Here is a 27,629-nt window from a genome sequence, read left to right on the forward strand (position 1 = left end):
CAGAAACGAGCTAAAAAGAAGTGGAGATGTAAAATTAGTGTGCAGGCTGTTGGTAATTAACCTGAACTGACCATGAATTGTTTATTTGAAGTGCCATCAGGACTCACAGCCAGTGGATTTTAAGCACATTATAAGTGCTTGATAATTACTATAATTACAGTATGATATAATAACACAGCGAGTAATTATGTAAGAGACTGAATATTTTAAGGGGCAGTGACGGTTCTTGATATCATGTTAAGTGAAGTCTCCTTTACTGAAGTTCAGGTTGATTGTATTTTATTTACAAAATATTTTGATTTGTTTTTAACAAACCAACTTCCTTTTACTTCCTCCATTCATGTGGTTCGATTTGTTTATAAGCCTGAGCCTGTAATTACACATCTGACTAGTCTCATGTCTTTCAAATTAAAAGTCTCTAATTGAGTGTGGGCTTCATGTTAGAAGAACTTTGAAAAGGTAGATGATGTTAATAAGGCAGATGTTTAGTGTGTGTCAGTAAAGTCTTTCTAAAAATTGATTCCTCATGTTTCGGTTACACGATGTAAAGACAGAAGGTGATCAATCCACTGTTTCTACTGATTGGATATTTGTGTGTATGTGTGCGTATCTTTCTTTGTAAGTGTGCGTTTGTCCTGTGGTGGTGCTGCTGTAGCAGAACGAGCTCCTGGGTCTTTAATTCCAGATCAAAGGGTCAGTTTGGGCTTCAGTGGCCATTTCCCAGGCTGTCACACTGTGATGGGGCCCCTCCCAAGCACCAAGGGGCCGGGAGGAATGGGCGGGAGTTGGTGGATGCGAGGGGGAAAGTCCTCCATGTCCTTTTATCTCCTTCCCAAATCCTTCCCATTCCAAACTTGTCTATAAAAACCTAATTGGCCATTGAAGCAACATGAAATTAATTCATCTCATAACAAGTAACTTTTGCCTTGGATATTTTTAAACAAAATATATTTTTTGACAGACAGCAGGGAGAGTACATAGATATCAGAAGAGGAAAACTAAGGAAAACTGTTTTCTTTTCTTTGCTAAGTAATGGAGGAGATTTCAAATGATGTGAAGTGTAGCCGAGGCTACTGTGGCAGCAAATTAGAGCAATGAGCATTTTCCTGCTTGACATCGAATTAACACATTAGCTGTGGGTCAAAAGTTTCCATTAACACTACACTGAAAATATATATGAGAATGTGAAACATGCAAAAAGTTGTCCTTTGCTGCCATTAGATTTTACAACTTAAATACAACTTAATTTCACTTTTATTCTATTATTATTAGTCTTTATATAATGGATTACCATAGCTATGTGGACTGATCTCAACTTTAGCTTTGTGACCTTTGACCTTTCCAAGCTAACTAGCTTGCATCCATGCGTTGTGTGAATGCATCACACAGATGCTGCTAAAAAAACATACTTAAAATGCAGCTGCACAAACACAGTCGACACTTGAACCAGGTCAGGTGAAGCCTAACAGACAGGTACAGTATTTAGGCGACGCCTACCTGTCACCGAAAGTGACTCAAAGCTTTTAATAATTTCTAGCCTTAACCCCTGATAAATTGTAAAAGCATGAGTCATTAAAAAAAACACACATTCTTCATGAATTTAAGATAAGATAAGATAACCTTTATTAGTCCCACACGTGGGAAATTTGTTTTGTCACAGCAGGAAGTGGACAGTGCAAAAGTTATGAGGCAAAAATTAGAATACAATAAGAATAAATACAGTACACAACTGTACAGAATAAAATAAAATAAAATACTATATACAGTAGAATAAAATAAAATAAATATACAATAAGATAAAAATAGAATACAAATACAAATACTATATACAACTGAGTAAAAATACAACGATGACAGAAAGGATTATTTGTTATAAAAAGCAAATTAGCAATTGAGATTGAAAATGTTTTTTGTTGCAGCACATCTTAAAAATAATTGAAAACCAAATTAAAAAATAAAAAATTAATGATGAGCACAAACAGGAGTAGAACCATAGTCTCCTACATGAAAGTATCATCACGTCTGTTCATCACCCAGCTGTTTCAAGCTGGTAAAGCTTCACGTTTATTAAGGCTCTTCATGTTTGTTTGCTCCACTTTGTGAATAAGCCAGATAAAGGCCCTAAAACGAGGCCTAACCCTCCCCGTCCTCACTGAGATATTAATAAACAAAATATTTTTTTTATCTTTTTGAAAAGAAAATCATCTTTTCTCTGAGTGATGTAATCGGACCGTGGTCAGGAAATGCTAGAGAGGTTTTATTGTGAGGATCAAAGTGGATTTCACCATTGATAAAACGGTGTGAAATCTGTGTTAGGTAGAGTGTTTATGTTAGCAGAAAAATAGGATTTTGACAGCACTTTATGTTTTTACTTTATTTTATTGCCTCTGAAGATGTTTCATAAACTGGGGGAGTTGTGAAATCTGCTGAACCCATACAGGAGCGTGTAATCCTTCGAGGTAAAACATGAAAATCAGCAGAAGCAAAGGTAGAAGACTCTCACTTGGTCTGAGCTGTGCCAACCGACCAGTCTGTCACTATTATCTTTAAATTTCTCATTTAAAAAGATAAATTTCTTTGCTCCGTACTTTATCTTTTTGGGACAAATTTGAGGTATGTTCACTTGAGTACTTATATACGTACTGTAGTACTGCATTACCATATCCTAGGTGTTTATATCCCATATACAAACCACGTGATCGTCTTCTAACATGTTAGATTTTTATAAACTACAGTGCATAAAATGAAGATTTTAATGTGCAGAGTAATTAAAGTTATTCATCTGGAAAAGATTAACATGAAACGGGTGCCTAAAAAGGCCAAATAGAGTATTAACTCATGAGTTTAGTGCTTTGGTCTTCCAGCCAATCGTTGTAACCTCTTTGGTTTACTCTCTGTATTCATCACCCAGACAACTGCATAACAAAAAGGCAAAGTTTCAGTTGTAGCAAGCAGATATTTTCCTCCGAATTTGGTTGAGACCAAGACGGAGCTAATGCTCATACATTAGTTTTGCTATGAAGTTATAATTAAATCAGTTATTGCAGCTTTAATTAGGAGTTTTGCTTTGGCTTTTGCTTGTATGCTATTTCTTTATGATGTACTTATCCCCTACTTATCCTCATTTTACAGCTCAGCATTGTACGTGTGTCTACAATTAGTTAAACTGGAAACGTGCTCATTACCAAAATTAACTAACTAAATTATACAAAATCACAGGCAACAAATACTAATGTATAAAATTAAAGGTGCTGCCATTGCTTTGTAACGGTGAAAAGCAACAATCGTCTACAAAAACGTATCATCTCAAATAAAGTTTTAAACGATTTGACCTGGCTGATGTCTGTAGATTATAAGATTTGTCTTCCTCCGTTTAAGCCACTGTATGTTTGCAAGTGCTTAAGGATTAAATAGATGATTGTAAAGTGCCCTGTTGAAAAGACGATAATATAGGTTTGTATTTAAAACGAAATACCTGAAAAATCTAGTTGCCCTCTCGTACCTCACTTTCTCAGCTCTACTTTCCTCCTTTTTTGTCCTGAGAACCTTAAAGCCTTTGGGTTTGCAGGTTTTCTCCATCCTGATCAAAGAAATTTCTCACTGCCTCCTCCTCTTCTTCCATCCTCTCAGAGACAGAATAACCCCAGTTTCCTTCACACTCCCTCCTCCTCCTTCCCCTCTTTCCCAATAGATTCCAACAGTTTTTTCCCAAGGAATTGCAAATTTCCTCAAGAATTATAGCGATGTAGCAGGGTTGAGGTGGTTCTCACGTTTTTTTTCCCTTCAACTTTTCCAAAATGCGCCCTTACTTCTCTCCTGTTTCTAACCACCACCCATCACCTTTCTCTTCATCTTAAGAATCTATCAAAACACAGTGAATACCAGAGAGCTTTTCAGCACTGCACCATTTCTTTCTGCACTTTTTTTCTTCAGGTCCAGCTGGTCAACCCAGCCCTCGGCTTTGGGGTTTTCGTGGCCTCCTCAAGGGCTGCGTGTCTTTCTTTCTTTTTTTTCCAGGCTTTCTCTCCTCCTTCTCATCTATAGCACACCCCCCTCTACCCTCCTAAGTCCTACTCCTCGACCTCCACCCCAAAGCGGTCTTACAGAAGAGGGAATCTCAAAATGAGGCAGAGGTTTTTATACTAGTCCCGCTTTTTTCATGCTTCCACCATCTCCTTCAAGGGAAAGCCCGAATTAGGCATTTTTTCTTAATACCGTCCATTTTGAGTTTTATCAGAATCTTCACAATAGCCCTTGGTTTGTTAAGTCCTTCCTCTCAAAAAAGAAAAACTAAAGCAGTGAGTAGTCTGCTGCAGCTTTTCTGGCTAGAAGGGAGTCTATTGTGTTGTGAAAAGGGGGGAAAAAGCTCACAAAACCTGTGAAACAGAAAGAGAAAATGGTGTGAATGAGCGGTTCTCCCACCATTCATTTTCCTCTTCATGCAGGCAAGAAAAAGGAGTGTTATTATGTGTCACAACAAGAAAAAGTAATTCTTGCGCTTTTTGTTTCCTCAGAATTTGGATAGAGGAGGAGAAGGTGGGGGAGAGAAACGGAAGGACAGAAAACAAATTAAATGTTTTTTCTGTCTTTTGTTCTTTCTGAATTTAATTGTTGCTCCCACCTCTCTCTCTCTTGTCCCTTTTCTCTCCCAGAACAATTTCTCTATTTCTGCGACATGTCTTCCTCCCCCCTTAACATCTATTTTTCCCTCTGACTTTATGAATCATCTCTTGTGTTTTATGTCTCTTTGATTCTTTTCTCAAATAATGCGTGGGTACCTGCAATTTTTGGTTATGCTCCATTGACATCACAGGGCGGCCGTAAGACCGTTATAAGTACAATGAGTCTTTTAAAAGTAGCTTACACTTCATTTGTTGCAGAAATGGTATTTAAAAAGCTACATTAACATATAATAGAGATTTTTCTGAGAAAAAAATGTTTTAATATCCTTTTGGGTTTTTTTTTTTATTTTTGATAAGTGCATTAAGAGCAATTCCATGAATGTCTTTTGTTATTTGTTAATTCATCAGCAAAAATAATTACAATGCTAGCGTTTTTACAAAGTATTATCTGGCCTTCTGAATGGATTCTTCTTACCTTTGTTTGTTTTCATCCCAAATTTTACACAATTTTCATGCCACACAGTCCAACAGCAATATTAAGTAAAACTGAGTAGCAGATGGGTCATACAAGCTGAAACTATTAGTAGTAGTACTCAAGTATTTGATATACTGAGGAAGATTATTGTATTTAAAGGTAAACGTAACCTTAGTGATGTATTTTGGAAAGACAGAAAAAATAAAAATCATAAATAACATCAAAAGATTTTCATAGTGGCGATAAAAAAGAAATTCTAGAAACTTGATATAATGCAGTTTGTGGACAATAAGCACGCCTGCGGCAGCTGCTCGGCCATGGAAACCCATCCCATTGAAGCTCTGGGCGCACAATCTTTGTGCTGTTGTTGATGTCAGAGAAGGTTTTCAAACTCTGCAAAGCACTGGCAACTTTTATGCATTAACTTGATGTTGTCTGTCACTTTAATAGTAGCAGTCACTGTAGTAAAACTTAGTTGTTTGTGCAATATCTAGGAGGGAGAAAGTGCACAAACTGACGTGTTGCACCGGTAGATTGCTGTTACCCTTGGATTGCTCTTTAAAACAACCAGTTTTTTTCACAAACATTTGTATAGCTTGATTGATTTTGTTCACCTGTGGCAGTGGGACTGAAAACACCTGAACTGAAGGAGTAAAAGTTGTGACCCCATAGTTTTGTCCATTTCCACACTGAGAAACAGAAGCAAACCATTTTTTAAATAAAGTCTTGTTAATTGTAATATTGTATTATGTATTGATCCAATCAATTCCAAGTAGCTCGTCTAAATAGTGCTTAACTAAAAACACTATTAAGACAAATTTAAAAAGAAAACATAAAGGCTAGAATTGGCTTATCAAGGCTTAAGTGCTGAAACTGGAGAAATCTAGTTTTTCAATTATGGTCACATAAGATTATACACGTCAGATACGTATATGCCTCCTTGTGTTTGACTCCAAAAGGATTATAATATGTTTGTAATGTATCACAGTCTCTGATAATCTGACCAGCATTTGGCCTGAGGTCATTGAGCTGACTGCAGCCAGCCACACTTTTGTCAGCTGTGGGACATTATCCCAGTCTGGCATACAGACAGACTGACGGGCAATACACACACAGACAAACACACGTCAGCTTTTGGCAGTGGCTGAGAGAGCTCTGGTGGGCAACCTTCATGAAAGGCTAAGAACAACCAAAGACTAACAAGGAGCTTTCAGATTGACTCAGGTTTCTTTAGAAAATGTAGCAAACATGTGTTCCTGTGATTTCCCTCACAAAGTCCTCTGCACCAGCTCCTTTGGCCTCTTCATCTTTTTTTCATTTCAACTAAAGACCATCACTGTTTTCTAGAGTCAGAGTGTGTGTGTTTGTGCTAAGAGGATGAATGTAATCGCCTTTGCTGTTCTAATGGGAGTTGGTTTAAAAGAGCAGATTGAGTGATGTTAGCTGGATTATCTTGGTGGTGCCTTGAACACAATCCAACATCATTTTTGTGTGTGTGTGTGTGTGTGTGTGTGTGTGTGTGTGTGTGTGTGTGTGTGTGTGTGTATGGCAGGTGCCAAGGAGATTGATATTGCAGCGACTCTGGAGCACCTGCGGGACCAGAGGCCAGGAATGGTTCAGACTAAGGTAACACACACCTGAATCCTGTTTGTTTGTGCAGATTTTGTTTGATTTATGGAACAGTGTGAACAGATGACTTTTTTTGTTTTTACATTTAAAAATCCTGCTTAACGTAATTTCACAAACTTCAACAAATCCTCAAATATAAATAAAAGTGCAGGTCCTTGAAGGAGAAAGGACCTTCGCCAACATTTATCAAGGAACAAGATGTATATGAGCAGAAAAAATATATATATTTATTAGATTTAAAATGTATGGTAGTGACTGCACACTAGTGCATGAACAGCACTTCTCACACAGTGCATCATCAGGAACATTAAAGTATCAAAAAAATATTTAAAGCTTTTCTCAGATTTGTCTGTATTATTTTGCTTTTGTACCAGCAGTCAAATTACATGAGGGAATATAATAAGTTGTGATAGCTATGGATGGATCTCACTTCAGCTACATTGGAATGAGTCAGACACTATAATATTTCGCTGTTTCAAATCTTGGTTCATCAATGAAAGATGTTCACCATGAACCTATGCAACACACCCAGTGACTTAGATCTGCTCCACTGTGTGACCCATCAAGATGCTAATCTACAACATGAGCTCCGTTATGCTGCATGTTGGAAATCGAAACCATAGTAGGATTAAAATGTGACTCCAAGAAGTCCTAAGTATCCGAGAATGACAGTGAGAATGTTTTGCATATACAGGCTGATTTGCAGTAATTACATTTAAGGTTGCTACTGTGGAAGGCTACTTTTATTTCCATCAGCATATAATGTAAGTAAGGTCATTCTCAGCATCTCTATCAAAAAAACGAACAATCCATCTGTGCTGTCACATGAATTTGGGTAGAAAGGTTACACGAAGGATTGCCATGGTAAACTCAAAATGTCAACTTGACATTCTTAGATCGCCTTAATGCCCCAGAACTGTCTTTCTAACAATCGATCACACTCCCATCAAAACTTCACTTTGTCTAAAAGTCTTTGCTGAGATGATAATCTCTATGCCCTATTGTGAGAGAGACTAGATTTGAGAGTTTTGGGGACTGGCTCCACTGCTTCAGCTCAGATGAATCGATTTCTGAAAGGGATTATGGGAAAATCAGGTCAAATCACAGAGGAATATGTATAGAGTTCAAATAGGTGCTGATAACCTGTCCCAGGTTGTCCTAATCAGAACTTGTAGTGGAGGCTTTCTGGTTATATGAAGTGAATGATCGAGAATAAGAATTTGCAAAAAAGGTGGTTCTATTCCATTTTGGTTAAGTGTTTAGGGAATAAAGGGAATAAAGTTTTGTAAGTATTTTTTGGGGGAAAAAGTCCTCAAACAAATTATTAAAAAGACTCATATTCTAAAATACATTTGTTCACTGCCTCAGAGACCTACAACCAAGTATATCGTCATCACACTGTACACTGAATGACTCCGGCTGGTCTGGAAACAATTACCGGCTGATCTGTGAACTTAATTAGAAAGGAAACCCAGGATGTGTGTAAAACATCCATGGTATTGATCCAGGTTTTATTAAAGCATGTATCCTGACTGAACTGCTGTCACAGCACTCTCCCTGCACTCCTCACACATTGATTCCCTTTGTGGTCAGGAGACCCAGCCTCAGCACTCTGATTTCATTTCTGAATTTGATCTGCTGTTTGTGCCTTTAATCTACTTCTTACTGTGAGGATAAAGTACTCATAGGTCAACCATGTTTTGATCACGCACGAGTATAAATAAGTGTTTCAAAACAACATAACAGTTCTCTAACATAAGCATGGCCATCTAAACTTCACGGCCATGAAGCTAGAGTCTCCCTTTGCCACAAAGCCAGTGGGATTTTTTCACAGGCTTTTCTATGATCACAGACAAAAAGGTCTGTGGGAAATAAAAGTTGGGTACTTCCACATTTTGTTCAGCATCATAATCTCCGCAAACTGATGCAATATTAAGGATTTTTGAAGGGTAAATGCAAAGTAGCATGTATCGCTGAAATCAAACACTTAGTAATCTTTTTGTTCTTGCATGTATTAACTTTCTTTCTTTCTCTTTTTTGTCTGTCTGCAGGATCAGTTTGAGTTCGCATTGACAGCCGTTGCTGAGGAGGTGAATGCCATCCTGAAAGCTCTTCCACAGTAGAAAACAACACCTTCTCTACTCCTCATCCCAAGGATCTTCTCCTATATTGTTTCCTATTTTGTCTTTCTCCCGTCTCCTAAATTTTTTACCCTGTTATTTATGTTCTTTCCCCTCTCGTGCTTCTCATCTGTCATTTCCGTCTCTTGTTTCTCCTCCTTCTGACACTTCACTTAATCTGTGTTTTCCTGTCTGCCTTTCTTCTTTTTCTCCACTCCTTCTTCATTTTCCTCCTCTCTCCACTGTATTCTACTTTCATTTTGTTTTCACACTCCTTGCTACTCCCATGCCCTTTTCATGTCTAATATTTACCCATGTTTTTACCATTTATCGCTTCTATTATTTCCTGCAGTCAAATTTCCTATTTCTCACCCTATCTTGTCATCAGTTGTTTTTTCTCATCTTTTATCCCATTTTCTCATTTCCGCATGTCTCGTCTTTCCTCCTTGTGACCCCTCTCCCTTCCATGTGCAGCCGTTCCTTGCAATTCTTAACATCTCCCATTTGATCTCAGTCAACGTTGTGCCAGGAAACCATTGAAACTATCCTGTACATAGACAGACCTTCCTTCTGTTGTGATGATCCAAGCAGCCTGTTTTCCAAAGTAACATTTTGCCGCATTTAAACGCCTTTTAAGCGATTTTTCAAATTCATCTGTATTCTGTTAAGTGTCTAATTATCATAATTTTTGTTTATAGATGAACATTGATCTCATTGGCATCAGCTGGCAATGATCAAAATAAGATGGCTCAAAATGTAATCGTATATCTGATTCTGATTTTCTGGGCAATGTTCAACGTGGCCAGTTGCCAAACCTGAGAGTTTTACTGAATTGATGCCACTGATTGGTCTCTGAGTGGGTGCATTTGTGACGCAGATCATCACATATTGTGTCTGATATTTAATGCCATGCTTTTTGATATGTTTTGATGCAGTATGCTAGTGTGTCACAGTATGCTGTAACTCATCAGCACGTAGCGTTGGTCAGTACGGTAGATATTAGGCAAAACACGAGTGATTCCATCTCCCACGAAGTCTTGCTTTTGTAAAAGTAAGCGGGGAAACCCAAAAATTAACACATTATCGGTAACTGTCTTAGTTGAACAAAAAAACGTGCTAATACTGGAAATACGGTCAAATGATTTTGCTTCATCTTTGTTGAAGCAATTTTGTGTTTCTTCTACCTGAATTGTTCTTTCTTGTGGAAAAACAATGTTGTGGCTTGTCAGTGAAGTTACACTCATGTCTGCCTTAACAAAAAAAAATAAACATTCAGTAGATGGACTGGTAAAAGCCACGAGGATAAGGAGTAATGCTTCATTTTAAAATGGCCTCATTCTAGTGGATTAACCTGCGGATTAAAGATTAGCTGTGCCTGTGCTAAATGAAAACCGCTGCGATAAACATTGAAGAACATTCTGCCGGAGCAGAAGTTTCTGTTCGGCCAAAAGTTTGTGAGAGTCTTCTCACAAGTACCTACTTCAAATAACTATAAGTTCAAAATGCTGGAGTGGAGTCATTTTAAATGGTAATGTTTCTGACAAGTATTGTCATGCCAAAAGGAATAGCTCTGCTTCTGAATAGTAGGTTCTTAATGTAGCATTAATGGATGATTTGTCCATGTACAGTAGTGAAATCTGTATTGCAATGGAAATTAGTTTGCAGTGACACGCCTCAGCTGGTTTTCCCAACACCATTCTAAAATTAACATGTTTTATGTACTGCTGTAAATAAAAAGAGCACAGTCAGCATTAACTCTTGTTTTTTATGTTTTAGCCCATGTATGTAGGTTTATTTCAGTATCACGCCTCTCAAGAAAAGGCCCCACCACCAGTTACAGACAACTTCAGAGATCATTATTTTTGCTGGCTTCTAAACAGAATGTCCTGGGATTGTCGGCTCATTTTCGGTTTTAGCTAGACAAAAGCCACTACTAAATAGCCTGAAGTTAAGACACTGATTATTAAAGATGGCTTTGGGAAACCAGCTCGTGCAAAATCAATTGGTTGACAGTTTGAAATGTTTCATTCAGTTAATTCTACTAATTCTGTTTGTAAATCACCGATGACATGAATTGCATACACTATGCTGCTAATGCATGACTATTCAACAAATGTGTGCTGTAATGTTCTCCTTGCCTCAAAATGACCTTTACAAACCTCTGCAAGCAACCAGCCAACTGCTGATGTATCTATTAACTTTGTGTTAGACTCTTTATTAAACAAGATGCTCCAAGGACCTTAAAGTACAAAAGCCAAGGATTATCTTCTCTAAACTGTGCAGATCATAGTTAAAGCGGGCTGAAACGGGTGCAGTAACAATATGATGTAACACTGCAGCAAGCTGGTCTACATTTTTCCATCACAAAATTGAAACGTGCTACGAGAAATGCTGCTTTTAATAATGTGTTCAATGTGAAATGAGATTCTGTTTCTCCCCCTTTTTTAGGATACTGTCAGGTATATTATAAAAATGTGGAATTAAGTGAACTGGCATTCACTTTAAATGATCTTATTCTACTATATTTGAATCAAGCTTATTATAATGGGCTTTTATTTTTATTTGTTTATTTTGCAATGTTGATACTCAATCAGTTTCCCTGCTGCTGTTCTTTCTTTCTCACTCACCATCAAGTATGAATAGATAGCTGGTCTGTTGCATTAAAACTGTACATAAACCCCAAAACACAACAGAAGATATTTTGTTCTATTGGTGTAAACAACTTGTGAATAAAGTCTAGTTGTCGATGCAGTATTGTAATGCAATCCCGACTTGTGACTGTGGTCTCTTTTTATCCTTTTGTGACATAATTATACACAATAACTTTTACCATCGGGGTGAGCAGTAAAACGTGTTTTATAGAGCTGCTAACACCAGCTGCATTTTAAATCAGGTACCTTAGGTGTGTGCACACAAAGTGATGTCCTGCAGTGGATGGCGTTCAAGGTTGACATTCAGCATTTACATTTTTTTCTCCTCAGGTGAGATATTTGAGCAACACTAACACCTAATATACGAGAAGGTGCAACTTTTTTGCAGTGGGTTTATATTGCTTGACACTGCACAAAAAGAAAAACATATATTTCGGCAAAAAGTTCATGTGAAGTGTGGTATTTTGTCCATCACTCGATTATTATTATCGGTAAAAGTAGTTGTTGTAGTAGCAGCAGCATTATAGTGACCACAGAGTAAAGGAGTTAGCTTGGACGTTAGGTAGCCAAACTAGCTAACATTCAGCTAGTTTGGCTAGCAAATTAAAGTTGTAATTAGCCATATTATTAAAAAGCTGCTAACTTTGGTTTGAATGAAAAAGGGAAATTAAAGGCAAAACTGACCTGTCATTCAAAGTTCACAAATGGTTTAACTTTTAAAACTATTGTGCTCAGCTACACATTTCTCGCTAAACTTGACAGAGCGTTTCTGGCACAGTTAGCCAACGAGTGAAAATGAATGAAATATATGCATTTGAGACCTGATCTCCAGTTTTCTGGTTAAAAGGGAGGATTTTCTTTAGAACCCAGTAACACCAAGTGTATCTTTTTTAACCCCAACTCCCATTTGTTTATTTAAGGTAAACTGTGAGCAATAAACTGCCAAAAAAAAAAATGCCAGATATAACAAAGATTATACAAAATTACATTCACATATGCAAAATTATATCTAAATTTAAAATCTATATGTTCTGGACATTATTTCAGGGTTCAGGGTTTATAGGGTTAACATAGATTTTTGTCACACTCTTAAATAAATATAATATAATGACATTTTGTGGGAGACGTGTGTATGCAAACTGTGCACTCTTTAATCAAAAGTTAAGCTACAAAAGCAAATATTTGATCTGTCATGACCTTTAAAAAATCCCAGTGTAAGCACCTGTTTTTTCCACTTGATCAAGAGAGCGATTTAAAATCGCCCTTTATCATCTGATTCATCGCATGCCTGCAGTTAACTGTTTCTTTCTTAGCACTGTGGAAGAACTGCTGTCACTCCTTCAAACATAAGTTTTTTGTGCAGCTGTTTTTAAGCCTAATACCTGTCCAGCTGTTTTTAACCTCATCTCCTTCATGTTGACAATCTCTCATTACAAAGACATTTTGACGCCAAAATGAATCGCATTTTTCATTCAGAGTCATCATCACTTGGCATTATTATTCATCCAGCATCTCCTGATAAGAAGCTGGGTGGATGATCAGCTTTTTGAGTGCTTATTCAGGTGAAACAGCAGCTTGCTATTGATTGTGGGGGGGGGAAACGTTCTCAGTACATAAGCTTGTGTTGCTTTCTTGCAGTGTTGACTTAGAGAGTAGGAAGTAGGGAAATCGATTTAGCAAGATGCTGCTTTTCTCTCAATAGTGAGTCATATGAGTAGATTTAGACCGTCTAAGTTTTTCTTTTCATAGATGGCAACTTCTACTGTAGACACCTTGCAGTTTGAATACATGTGCACACATTTTAGTCCCTGAGATTTGGTTTGCCTGATAGTAGCTACAAAGGGCCTGTTCACACATAGTATTATCATGTATTTGGAATCAACATTAACACGAGAACAGCTCTAAGTATATTTGTTCACACAGGGAATTAGAAATGTTTCTCTGCACGTGTCCTGGGTGACCACCAATGTTCCCTCTAATTTTTCATGTGTCTGAGCGAACACACAAACTCACTGAGCGGTCCCTTGGACCACTGTGAGCAACAGCAGACATGTGCACTGTGGTCACGCCAGCATCGAATCGATCCAAGTTACATGGTTTTATTAAAATAATCAAATTACAGCATTTATGTTAGACTACTTTTAATTAACTGCTTTAGCCCACTTACAATGAAAATGTAAAGAAATCTAGTCATTGACCTGTGTAGTATGTTAACACTATTGGAAGTAAAAATAACCTGAACTCCAATTTTGAAAACACAGCTTTCTTTCTTTCTTCTTTTTTTTTTTTTTTATAAAGCTCTGACTTGTATTATGAATATGAGTCTGTGGTCTGGGAGAGAGTCCTGTAACTCTCTGTCTGCAAAGTACAGTAAATAATGACCAATGTTGGGCAATTAATTATATAGTTACTTCTTCAAAAAGTAACTGAGTTATGCAAACAACAAAGTTTTTTGCAGCAACTATTTATAGACAAATTATTTGTGCCACTCCAAAAAATAGTTTATGTCTACTATGAGATAAAGGAGAACCACAGCCTGATACCTGCAGGCCTGACAACAGGAGATGTATCACTCCCGTAACACCTGTAACATTCAGTAGTCGCCTCATTGTTCTGACACAGTGTGTAGTGTAGTCAAAACTATTGACTACACTACACACTAACATCACAAGATTTGCGCTAAACGTCGCAAATCTCTCACATCTCAAAACACCGCTGTCACTCCTAAAACTTCCCCCTTCCTAAACAACTAAATGCCATGTTGCCATATAATTTTTTGATTGGTCAACATGGTACATTTTTCCACCAATAGGAAAGAGTGGGGTTTTTTTGGCGTTGTTTTCGCTCACAGGTGGAGAGTGCTTTCGAGCGTTTTCCTTATAAAACACAGTTTTTACCGTTTCTTCCCGCAGTAAATATAAACAACGATAATATTCAGGAAGAAAACCAAACATTGCGTATATTTTTATCATAACTCTGGTTTTACGTGGCCTATCAACACAATTTAAAAACTGGTATAAAGTCCACACTTTTTCTGTCAATTGTTCCGTCTGTCCTGCTCACATCTCCAATGGTTGTAAACGTTGTCATTAACGTGACTTCACTCCACATCAGCCACGCCGCTTTGCTAGCTAAAACACCGGTGTCGGCACATAAGGACGCTGTCATAGCCTGTCAACGGTGTTGATTAGCTGCGTATATACGAATGCGAATCGCATTATTGGCTGGACTATGGGAGAAGGTGACATCGTTCTAATCCCAGCCAGTCACTTACTGACTAACACTGCAAAACACAATTGTTAAAGTTTTAATTTTAAAAAAATTTGTGCACAACGCAGATTTTCTGTGCTCAGAGACCGTGCCAGCAGTGCGCAATTGCGCACGCGCGCAGCTTAGAGGGAACATTGGTGACCACAATAGATGAGTGCCAGGTGTATTCAAGCTAGAGATGGGAGTAGATCAGGAATCAGCTCTGAGCCCCTTCCTGTTTGCACTGGTGACAGAGTGGAGTGGGTGGAGACATAAAGGCATATGAGGAAAGGCTGAGATGATCTGGACAAACACAGAGGATGCTGGTGGAAGATCAGAGAGAAGATTTGTAGATATAATGGAGGAATTGTCACGTCCGGTGTGGCAGACGTGTGGAGTTGTAGAAAGGACCCAAAAGGTGGCAGCTCTGGTGCAGGTGAGTATTTATTTACAGGAGTGGGTACAAACAGCAATGGTGGGTGAACATGAAACCGGAAACCTAAACTGGGTAAAACTAACAAAACAAACCAGAAACGAAGATGCAGGGAGGTCCGGGGAAATGCATACGGAGAGACGCAGGGAGACCGAGGGGAAACAACACAGACGAACAAGCAACGACTAAGACAGAAGACAAGACATAAAAACACTCAGAGAACACAGGGAGATCACACACAGGTGGGGGACACAGCTGGGAGTGATTAACGTGACGAGACTAGGGAGGCAAACTGAAAACACTCACATAAGACGCAGACCTTCAAAATAAAACAGGAAACACATACACCCAATGACACAACGCAAAAACTTCACACAGACTGGGGAACACATAGGAACATGAAAACAAAACCCAGAATAATAATAACTACTAAAACATAAACATGGAGTCACAAACTCCAGATCATGACAGGAGGACGTAAGAATGATGGCGTGGATGCCAGGGATATTGTGAGATGATATGGTGACCCCTAAAGGGAGCAACTGAATGGAGAAGATCATCTCCGTTGTCCAAAAGTAATAAAAAGTGTTGTTGGTGTTAAATAAAAGGTTAGGAAAGAACGTCCCTCACTTGTTTGCCTGAAGCCCAAGATCTTTGACTCACTCATAATGTTCAAGTTCAAGTTCAAGTTCAACTTTATTGTCACTTCAACCATATACAGTTTAAAAATACACAGTGAGGCGAAACAACGTTCCTCCAGGAACCAAGGTGCTACAAGACAAGTTAGTGCAAAAAATAACTTGCACTAAATGTGGACATTTTAAAGTTTTATATGGGTAAAAGAACTAGTGATTAAGATTCATTGATTAATTAATTATTGAATTGATTTCTTTGACTTTTGTTCATAATTCTGCCAAAATCTGAACTGATCTCAATCCTGAACACCAAGTAACACCAAGTGTATCTTATGTGATAAATGAGGGCTATTGTTGTAATAAGAATTAAAGGTTATTACCCTAATTCAGAATATGTAATAGAACACACAGTTTAATGAATAATGCCATAATTATCCTGAGACCTCCATTCATATGCTGCCAGCTCTATAGATCCAAAAGATTTTTGGTATCAGTGAATACTGCCCCAGTTGGGTTGACTGGTGATTATGAATTCACTATACGTGTTAATGTCAGAGAACGACTACTTGTCTGTCTGTGACAAACTGGCAACCTCTCAGTCGATATCATCAGAGTTAGACTCCGGCTCCTTACAACCAGTCAGATAAGCAGATAAGAAAACTGATAATGGGGGGACTTTGTTGGGGATTGATGTGAGATAGATGAGCCAGCTATTGTCTCCATCATACAGCCCCAAACAGCACATGCTTGTTGTGCTGTAGCATTGCTTATGATGGTTTGGTTTATGGCATTTTTCATCATTTGTCCTGTCAGTTCATATCCACTGTGTCTCCACCTTTATGCATCGCCTTCATTGCATTTTGAAAAGTCAGTTTTGCTTAGGAATGAGTGAGTGAAATAATAGAGGTACTGTGTCCGTGGCACAGTAAGAGCTGTTCGAATTCTCCAAATACAAAGGAAAGATACCTCATTGGTTCCTGCATTACCACACAGGATACACTGAACCGTCCTTTATGAAAAGGAAAGGAGATAGTACACAGTTCAAATCAACACACATTCTGACCAGTCACAGAAGCAACCAGTGTGACTGACAAGTGTTGCAGAGTGTCTATATAAACTACTCCATCTTGTGCCATTTTCTTCCCTCTATGCAGATGTGTTTAAAAGCTTAGTTTGTTAAAGACACCGGCACATCAAGACCCCTGCTTTTGGCTTCCACCCAGGCTGCATAGTATCCAACCCATGGGCCTACATGGCAGTGGAGGTTATTTCTTCCTGCTACCCAGCAAGGTTCTCAAACTGTGAATTGTGAATTATTGAGAGATTTTTTTCTTAGTCTGTCCCCTCACCTGGAACCGATTTACCCTTCGAGACTATACCAGTGGCTGTTTCCCAGGATCAGAGGGATGCTAACCCCTCCTCTGTAATTAGGTAGCAATTTTTCAACAAGGAAGAATCAAAACCCTTTAAACCATCCTTTTTTCAGTTAGACCTGTGGCCATACAATCTTGGTAATCGTGAATGGTGGCTGGACCTCAGACTCCTGGATGGTGCTAAGAGCAAAGCCGCTGCTAAGAGCAAAGCCGCTGCTTCATTGTGATGCTCCAGGAGTCAACTCAGGTGGTTCAGGTGTCTAATCAGGATGCTTCTTGCGTGCATCTCTTTGGAGGTTTTCCAAGCACATCCAGCTGGGAGGAGATCACTGGGCAGACCCAGAACTTGCTGGAGACATTATATCTCATCAAGCTGGGAATGCCCTAGGATGCCCAAGAGGAACTAGAATGTGGGATCAGGAAGGATGTCTGGAATACCGTGAATTACTGCTTTGTCCATCATCATGCAGTCTGATTTTGGGTGAAAACAAAATGGATAAATGGATGGACTGGCAATAAATATTATTCTATTTTATTAAAAAAAATCTGTTTTTGTAAATTGCTTTATAATTTAGAAAAATATAATTTGTTATATCAAGATGAAAGTAAATCAGTTTGCATTGATAATGTTGCTATACTGAATGTTGCTGTTTTGCTAGTCTGCATAACTCTGCATAACACAGTCTGTTCTTTACAGATGTCTGGTTTGATCTGACCGTGTCTTGAACAGCATTAAATACTAAAAAAAAAGGTAAGTTGAAAAAAATTCTAGTCTAGTCAAAAGTTTAGAAGTTGAGCATTTTATTCCACAGTTCTGATTACTTCATTGTTGGAGTTTATACAAAAATAACAAGAAGCCTGAAAAATTCTATTATTAAAAATATATAAATTATCATTTTAGAGTAGATGATGCATTGGTACTGTAATTAACTAATGCACATTTCCTTTTTCTGCTGAATTTTGGTCCTTGATGCACAGGAAGTTTAGGAAGCCCTGAAAAATTGTTGTAAAGTTGTCATTATTTTTTATTACCATCTTGTCAATTGTTGCTACTGCTGTAAAAATTAAGTTTTCAGGACTGAGAAAATGAATGTTTATTTTCCTTTTGTCACATAGGCACATTTGAAATAAATTGTACAATGGGGAATTTAAACAGGTTTTTAGAGGCCTGAGAGGTCATGGAACTTATTCAGAAAATAAATTACTGTGGAAACTTTCAATAGAAGTGAAACAGGGACAGAAATATAATTGCCTCGACTTTTTTTCCCCTCAGACTGCAGCATTATACGTTGAGACTCTGAGTAGACCACTTTATTTAACATCGAAACAAGATGCCTGAGCATGCCACTGTGGCTATCAGTCCCCTCAACGCCTCAAGTAAAAATGTTGTCATTCATTCTGCTGGTAGCGAATGAGGATCCATTTCTGTGCTCAAAGCGAGCAGTCATGTTGCTATTCAAAATCATCAACCAGATTTGTAAAACCACAGAGCCGCTGTTGGCAGTGACACTGTCTGTCTGTTAATGGGCAACTCTTATTCTTCCTGCAAGAAGAACTCAGAAAGAGCTTACTCAAGTTCACAAATATTTTTGTCCCTGTCTGTACATTAGTCTCTGAGCAGTTTGCAGTTGCATATCCTATGTTTAGTAATCAATAGGAGATGTTGTGGACAGAATGACTCCTCTCAGCGATTCACCTCAAATGGCAATCACACACATTTTCGGTGTTTCAACACAGTTTTAACTGGTTTTTCTTTCATTGGGTTTATTGATGCCACATAAAATAAATCTCAAGCATAAAAACACAGCTGTAAAATGTGCCACCTAGCAGCTGCCCACACTAACAGGCGTCTGCCACTGACTCACTGGGGTTAAGTACCTTTATAAAGGTCACATAACTTTTCTAACTGCCCATGATGACTTGACCTCTGGGTACTGTGACCAATGTTTCAGGGCTTCCTGTGAGACCAAGATTTAGTGTTCCTGTCATGTACGGCTGTGTGACAGGCAAGGCAGGACCAAATTGCCAGATAGAGACATGGGTAAACTAAGAGAGGCAACTTTATTGCTTTAGGTTATAAACACAAAACATAAGGAATACAAAAACTCTAGCGAGGTAAAAACTACAAACTAGGAAGCTTGAAAACTACAAGGAAACTAATGCAAGCAAAACACACAGCTCAAGTGGATGACATGACAGAGAACAGAGGGAGACACAGATGGTATTTACACAGGAGGAGATTAGGGCAGAGTGGACACACCTGGATGCACAGCTGAGCAGAATCTGACTGACATGACAGGGGAAGCAAAACTGAATATAACATGCAAGAACGAGAGAGTATCAAAATAAAACAGGAAGTAACACACATACAAATAAATACTGAGACTCAGACTAACACTACTCAAACTACTAAGTTGATAATACTACTGGGGGTAAACAGACAATGAGACATGACGGACTGGAGAGACTGAAAGGATAACAAAACACAGAGACAAGATTGGGAGAGACTGGGGCACTGGCATAATAGAAATAAGACTTATAAACAGCAAACTCAAAGAAACTCAAACACAACATATCCAGGAGCCAGAACATAATTATCTTATATTTTCAAGAGACAGAGCATTGTTTCACAAATTCAGACTTTAAGAAAATCTAATAAAAAGGTAATATTAGTAAGAAGATATCAAAAATCTTTTGCAAGGGTAAAAAAAAAAGTGTTAATCCATCCTATGAATGTAAAACTTAGTTTGAGTATTTTTTCTTATGATTTAAGGAAACTGTGAATTTCAAGCTGGTCTCATAAAATTTATCCACATACAGTTTTTTATCCACATGCAGAATAATCCAATAGACTTCAGTCCTTTGCAGTATGTAATGCTATAAGACTACAGGCATGTAACAATGTTAAATGTCTGTCTTTTAGCTTATGTTTGATTTTGTCCCCTAAAGCCTTGCGTAAAGTGCAATTCAATGCATTAACTTGTCACAAAACTGAACACTTAACAAATTTGTTAGACCACCACTCAATGGCTCATGCTACAGTAACTGTATTAGTAATTACCAAAATATTTTTTATGTTTCTGTAATGGTTCATCCATTAGTATGTGGACACTCTGTAATGAAAACAGAAAAGGTACAGTAGAAAACAAAAGGAAAAACTGTGACTTTTCTTTCCTAATTAAAGGTCATGTAATTGTGTTATAGATAGAACCTCAGGTAGGTCCCTCAGTTAAATAGTGACTCTGGTGGGACTTGAACCCACAACCTTTGAATTACATCTGAAGTGAATCACTAGAAGTCCAATGCGCTATCCATTGCTCCACAGAGCCTGTTATATGTTGCATCCCCTAATCATTTTTTGTTGCTTCTTGCATTGGAACTTAAACCTAAATCCTATAACCTATATCCCTGTGCCTTAAAAAAGCAGCTAGCTATATCCATTGCACTAAAATATGCTAATTTTCTGACCACTATGTGACTAATCTGGTCGTTAAGTGATGACGTGACAAATCCTACTTCCGGGTCCAAAGTAGTCTGCGTTTAATATGGCTTTTGTGTTGTTAACATGTTTAATGTTATGTATTTTCTTCTATTTAATCTCAAAAAGCTCCTAAAACAGTCAGTGATCACTGTTGACCTCCCTCGGCTTTTATTACCGCTAATCATTTATTTAAGCTCAGTTTTTAAAACCTTATGATGTAACTACAGCCCAGCCCATGCAGCAGTATTTGAATGACTAACCTCGTATTGTGGATGGATTATCTCAGTTGTTCTCCTGGCTGAAGTTTGGTCCTTTTACAGCATCCTGCCATGCGATTACATTTGTTCCTGACCACCGAGAACACTCACGTTAACTTTTATCAAGTGGAAAAAAAGTTAGCTTGTTTATATTATGCTAACATAGCTGTGTCGCTAGCGGTCACGTAGCACATCATTAAATACCAGCTAGCCAAACTTCAGTAACCCTACAAACGTCACTGCTGTTTAGCTTTCTGTCTTCATTTATGTTGGAAGTGATAACAGAGCTGTACGTTTTAATTTGTTTCCAAAACCCCGCAATCAGGACATGCTATATTGTATTTAGATAGAAGCTAGCGAGCTAACTTCCTGCTAACTTCTAACTCCGTTAAATGTCATAAATTCCGTTTTCATGGATGCCTGGATGTTAAACTCAATTGTTACACCTGGTAGAGCAGAACGCTGATCATTTTATTAAAGATTAAAGACTTTAGACAGTTTTTCAACTCTCATTAATGCCATAGTGATCGTTTGATATATGGACTGCAGCGGAGTTTAGGCCCAGACATGGCTAATGACGTCAGACTTTACGACCGGATAGCGAAAGAATATTCACTGGACCATAATGATACAACAAAGATGATGGAATTTGGTTCCATAAAATTAAATCCTGCACTTTCACAATTAAAATTATTTTATAAATCGTATTAAGTTTGAACAAACATTATTTGTGAGGTCAGAGAAGCATGACCAGACTGCTTTAAGCTGAACCCCTGCTGAAGTCATTACCTTGACATTCAGGGTTGGGAAAACCAAGAGTTTCTCTTTTTACTGATAGAAATCTTAAAAGGTGAATGAGTCCAGGTCAAGTGGTTTACACACAATTTCAGCATGCAGCGCTCTGTGTATTTACTGTGTAGGATTTGTACTATTATCTCAAACAAAGTCAGAGAAAATGATTCAAAATGAAAGAAAAAATAAATGATTCAAATCACTCTGATCTTTCTTCGTTATTGCTTCACCCAATTGGATAATAAATGCGCCACCATGTCCCATCTCTTTTACCCAGTTCACTCGTTGTGAGGACACTTCTGGCATTTAGTTTATCATTTTCATCAGTGTCGCACGTGCAGTGACCCCAATATCACCCGCCGTCATTCATCATTAGCACGTTTATAAGCATGCTTCCACTAGCGGCCCTCACAGGGAATTTAACCATTTGCATAGAAAAATTGCTTTCCTCCATGCAATAAGAACGGACTGTTTTACATAATTACAAATGATGTGCGGCTGCAGGACAAAACTGACATGTGCACGTGGGAGAATTAAGAGGGGAATGGAACTGTTATAGATATGATTTGTGTCGGTGGACATGAAGGATTTGAATAACTGAATATATTTTTGCTTCTGTATGTTGCAAGGTGAAGATTTTATGTCTTATATATTTGTTTGTATATTTTGCAGGTAAGAAATGTAAGACTAAATTCCTTTTATCAATTTATCAAGTCTTATAAAGTACCACTTTTCTTTTTTAAATTTTTTTTCTGACAGTGAAGGTATTGATTCTTTTAGTATTCTCTGTCTCCGTTAAAAGTCATGCATACTTTTAAGGCAACTTTAAGAAGTAATTCTGAATATTTCAGTATAACTATTTTTAGAGGTTTTGAATCCAATATATTGAGATTGTTTGACATTTAGACACTGGATTGTCCCTGTGGCATCTTTATGAGTTCAGAAAAGTTTTCCCAATTCTGACTCCTCGAGCCCAGACTTATTTCTAGCAAGTGGATGGAAAACCCATTAAGACTAATGACTCGTGTTGAAGGTAAAATCTGAGAACCACAGACAGCTATGAGGTGATGTTTTTTGAAATCACGTCAGACGTCAAGGTTTGGGTTAAATGCTTTGTGTTTTTTTAGTAGAAGTGGTCATGGTTAAATGCTGGCTTTCAGTTTAAAACTGGAAACAAATTGCAAACATGCTTTGACAACAACTCATTAATCCACCCTGACTACCTTCCTACATGGATGCTATGTTATGCTAATTACTGTCTCCACTACATGCTGTTGCAAGGGAAAAGTAACTACCTGTTGTAATAAGCTACTTGCACATTTGGCCTGTGTCTCTGAGTTTATACGTTGACAATCTTTAAAGTGTATAAAAGTGAGAGGCTAATATGTATATATGTATATGCCATGAGCCTTTTTCGCTGTAACAGACCTCCTCAATTCATTAGCCAGCTCAATTCTGCTGTCAGACTGTAAAGCAGGTACTTTATGTTTGCAGAAAGGTCTAGACGCAGAGTTTCACCACAGAGCAGAACTTTCCATCGATGCCATTTCCCGGCCAACTTCCTCCTCAATCTGTCTCGCTCCGGTGGTGTTGGCAGTGGAGGAGAAGACTTGCAGTGATAACAGAGCCAGAGATAAAACAGAGAAAACACACACAATGAGCAGCAGTGTGTTCAGACGGATGTGTTTGAGAGCTATTAGAGCCTGTCACAGTTGGCTTGTCACGAATCGGGTACACACACACACACACACACACACACACACACGCAAGCAAGCATGCACGTACATGTACGCGTGTACACATACACATGTCCCAGCAGCTTGCACATTTCTAACAACTGTACACACACTGGATGACATACTCCCCACTGTGGCAATCATGCACAGACTCGCACTCGCCTCATTCCTACATGTCTCTGAGGCTGTCTCACTCACACGCACGTGTCTGCCTGTCTTCCCTGGGAATCAAAGGCAGTGGCAGCAGGTATTTTCGATGTGCAGACTTGAGTAGTTTTCAAAGATAAGAGCTGCGACTGAGTGGCTCTGTTGCCATATGGGTAGTTTGTGTGTATGTGTGTGTGTGTGTATTGAGAGAGAGCGAGAGAGACTGAGACCACAGACCAAACACTTCTGTCACTGCAAATGTCATCCAGCACTGCGGAGGAGGAAGGACACCTATGGCCAGGTGTGCTTCATAAAGTGTTCCTGGACACAGGAAATATGTAATGGAAGTTTTTCTTTTTTTTGTCCTTTTACATGCGGTTCATCTTTGCAGCCAGCAATTTAATTTGGTATCACAGAATGTGAGAAAAAAATATGAGAAAGGGTCACTTTTAAGCTATTTTTGAGGCTGATTACCTGTATTCTGCATTCCACTTCCTGCTAAAAAATATTGTTAATGTGATTTGTTAAGGTAATAAGAAGTTTTTTGGCAGCAAAATCTTAAAAAGTCGTTGGCAACCAATGTGCCAGAAACAGCAAAGTTTACACATCTAATTAAAATCATTGGGCTTATTTGTCATGCCAAGAGTCACATCCAGATAAAATCCTGATATGAGAATCTAATTTGTTGCACTTTTGTTTACCCAGAAATACATCTCTGGAAAAGCTCTGTTGAAATTCTGTTTCACTTAAGTTGCCATTATCACAGAGCACATACTCTGATTGTTTTACTGATGTTGTTACACTTGAAGAGAGCTGAGATTACATCATTTGTGTTTGGAAGAGAAGGTTCAGGTTAGTTCTTTGCGATATCTCACAAAACCGATTCTCAAAGCTCCTTTAAACAGTTCCTTTAAAAAATGTGGCTTTAGATGGCAAACAAACCCCCCCAAAACATTTTAACACATGAAGCCAGTCCAAAAGGATCCAGTAATAGAGAATATTTTACTCACTTCACCTATGACCCTAATAAATGCTTTCCTGATGAGTTTCTGAATTGAACGACCACTTTCAAGTCTCTTTTAATATGGTATCATGTATATTTAGTAAAAGATGCTACCATTTAGTGTAAATTGTATGAGTTTGAGTGTGTGGTGCCCTTCAGTTCCTCAGTCAAGTTAACCTTAGACTTGCTTGTGGTGTCTGGTTTAAAAATCAAGGTATCAAAGGCTAAAATCAGAAACTTGAAGCTTTGAAACAGTGGGACGAAATCAAGAGGGTGACATCTGCAATATACAAACCTTTAAATGACATATATCTAAAGAGGCATTTAAATTATATCGAATAAATATAAGGGAATCTTGTTTTATCACTGTGAAAGCATTTCAAATGTAGCCAATCGTGTAACCTGCAAGTATAGCATCATTTTTTGTTCTTCCTTTGTTATTGCAAAACAATTTTTGCCCTTTGCCTGTCATTTCATGCAGTGTAGTTTATCATGTGAAAATCTAATAGTTCATAATATGCTTATAGAGACATCCTATTTATACACAGTTGCTCCAGCATTTCTATATATACTTTATGCATAAAATCTAATTTATCTGATGAGCATATACATGAAAACCTGTCAGGGGAAAGTGGAGGTGATGTGAGAACACTATTTTTGACTGTCCATCAAGCCAGTCGAACAGTCTTTGATCAGGCAGGGAGGCAGCTCTTTGATGCAGAGTGACCTAGCATGTCTTCTGAGGAGTGAGGGAAAAATTGGCTGCTGCACCTCTGTGCACTTACAACCCGAAAGTAATAATGCTCATTTTATACTTCACATTTGAAGCACGAAGCCGGCGCTACTATCTTGCAAAGAGTGCAGGACTCGAATAGGCTTTCTTAGAAGTGATAAATAGTGTTCCACAGATAGGTCACATGCCACGATGTTCTATCATGTAATATAAACTAATCAAGTAACTAAAGAGTTAGCGGTGATTAAGACTTTCGCAGCCACCCCACACTCGGTAATTTTGTGGATCCATGTTGGTCGTCTTTTCTAGGTTGGAATGAATAGATCTGGTTCTAGACTGGTCGCCAGCACCGTGTTGGTGGGATGATTTTTGCCAGCAAATTTAGAATTTCAGTCTAATTCAGAAGACATTCCCTCCTCCTATTTCTTTCATTCCTGCCAATTCATTTATTCAGTTAGTTAATCCACTAGTTACTACTAATTACAACTTTCTTGCAGATCCATGTCCTCTCCTGATGTTCTCCATCAGAAGAGGACATGGATCCGTTTGAGTAGTAGTCCTTCAGTTACCAGTGTCCAACATAATCAACTAATCAAAGGAGCAGTGCAAATATTGTACTGCGTCATGGTGTCCAATTTTGTGCAGATAATAAATTAACTTTTTCGTTAATTTAATATCCTTTACTGTTTCTCAGTGTTTAGCTTTTTTTCATATCCCCTTTCCCCTTTGTTCTATTTCTCAGTTTGTGAATCCTCTATCCTTGCCGCCTCTCCTAGTGTCTTAGTGACTCCCACCAGCAGAGGATGCAAGGAAGACACACAAGGCATCGACATTTATCAAAACATCCTTGACACCCCTGCTGGAGGCTTATTTTAAAGTAATGTCAATTAAATGTGACATGTGGTGCATCTCCATCGTAAATTGTTTGCTTGTAGCACAACCACAGCTGTACTTTTTGATCTCGGGTGTAAGAGGGCTTGTGACAAACGTAACACAAATAGTGAGGGGTTTGTATACTCACCTCTGTTATAGTTGAAGTTAAAAACACTTTACCTCCATCTTTCCTGTCTCCTCCTCTGTTTTAGGAATTGAGACATCCTGTAAGGTGATTTTCAAGTCACCAGCAAGAGGATGAAGGACAGAGGAAAATATAGGGCACAATTTAGAGATATCAGAAAAGCCTTCTGCCTGTATCTACTTGTTTTTCCATCGGTTGGACTCATCACAGGCCCTTCCTGTTATATATATATATATATATATATATATATATATATATATACATACATACATACATACATACATACATACATACATACATAAATAGACTTGCCTCTACTTGGCAGTCTGTCTCCTTATGTTTTCCTTGTATTTTTTGGATCCTTGCTTGCTTCTTTGTCTTTTTCCAGTTTTAGTAGACTTGAGCAGAATCCATTTGTTATATCTGCATTTGAATCCTCATTTTGACCTCTCTCTCTCTTTAGTATTAGTCCCATTAAAAGTAGACACTAAGAGTGTAAACCCTGTGCCCATGTACTTAAGTCATGCTCTTACAGTAAGTCAGAATTTATTTCAAAATGATAGAGACAGAATGACGGCACGATGAAGACAGAGGATGATGAAAAGAGAGGGAGAGAAAACGATACAGCGTGATGGAAGTGCCAGTCATCAGCCCTTCAGTTTCACTCCTGCGTGAGGAAACCAACCATCCATAATGCATCACATGTCTCCTAGCAACAGCCGGGAACCTAGCAACAGGATCTTAGCAACAGCAACAAACTGCTGCCTCTTTCGCTGCTGGCCAATCGGGGAGCCGTGTTTCTGATCGGCCCCAGCCAACCGGGATGAGCGGGGCTGGTAAGAGAGTGAAGTGGGTGTGTTTCCTCGCACAGCTGATTGGGCACACAGACTGAGAAGACATGCATATACAAACAGAACACACACAGAAATAGGGTGTGGAAATGTGCATGCAGAGGAAATACACTTTTTTTTTTCCTTTTTTGGCATAAGTATACACTGCTGTCTGGGATACACAGACAGTATAAGGCCTGAGACAGACTCTCTGTTTAACCACATACACACTGTGTAAAAGATTAGGACACACATTCGAATTAACTGCAAGTAATAGGATACATTTGACTGCAGAGTGAATGTCAGGTGCTTTTGGTCATTGTTTTTAAAGCTAAAATTCCGCTTTTTACTTACTTCAGGTTATACAGTAAATTGTAACTTTGGTGTAGATGTAGCTCAGGAGGTAGAGTCGGTCATCTACTAATCAGAAGGTGTGTATATATAT

At 38.3% G+C, this 27,629-nt stretch overlaps 1 protein-coding gene and 1 non-coding gene across 2 annotated transcripts in view; one reads left to right on the forward strand and one right to left on the reverse strand.

The window, feature by feature from the left end:
* Nucleotides 1-9,091, forward strand: part of LOC113010403 (receptor-type tyrosine-protein phosphatase N2-like) — a 215,930-nt gene extending 206,839 nt beyond the window's left edge. Inside the window, exons 22-23 of the mRNA XM_026149408.2 lie at nt 6,650-6,723; nt 8,778-9,091. Coding sequence (XP_026005193.1) covers nt 6,650-6,723; nt 8,778-8,849 — 146 coding nt within the window. The 3' untranslated portion in view covers nt 8,850-9,091. The remainder of the gene's footprint in view (nt 1-6,649; nt 6,724-8,777) is intronic.
* Nucleotides 9,092-20,424: 11,333 nt separating this feature from the next.
* Nucleotides 20,425-20,516, reverse strand: trnar-ucu (transfer RNA arginine (anticodon UCU)). The gene is given in 2 exon segments: nt 20,425-20,460; nt 20,480-20,516. It is a non-coding gene; the product is annotated as a tRNA-Arg (tRNA).
* Between the last annotated feature and the right edge of the window lie 7,113 nt (nt 20,517-27,629).

Source organism: Astatotilapia calliptera, chromosome 18 (genome assembly GCF_964374335.1).
Source record: "Astatotilapia calliptera chromosome 18, fAstCal68.1, whole genome shotgun sequence".
Taxonomy (NCBI): Eukaryota; Metazoa; Chordata; class Actinopteri; order Cichliformes; family Cichlidae; genus Astatotilapia; species Astatotilapia calliptera.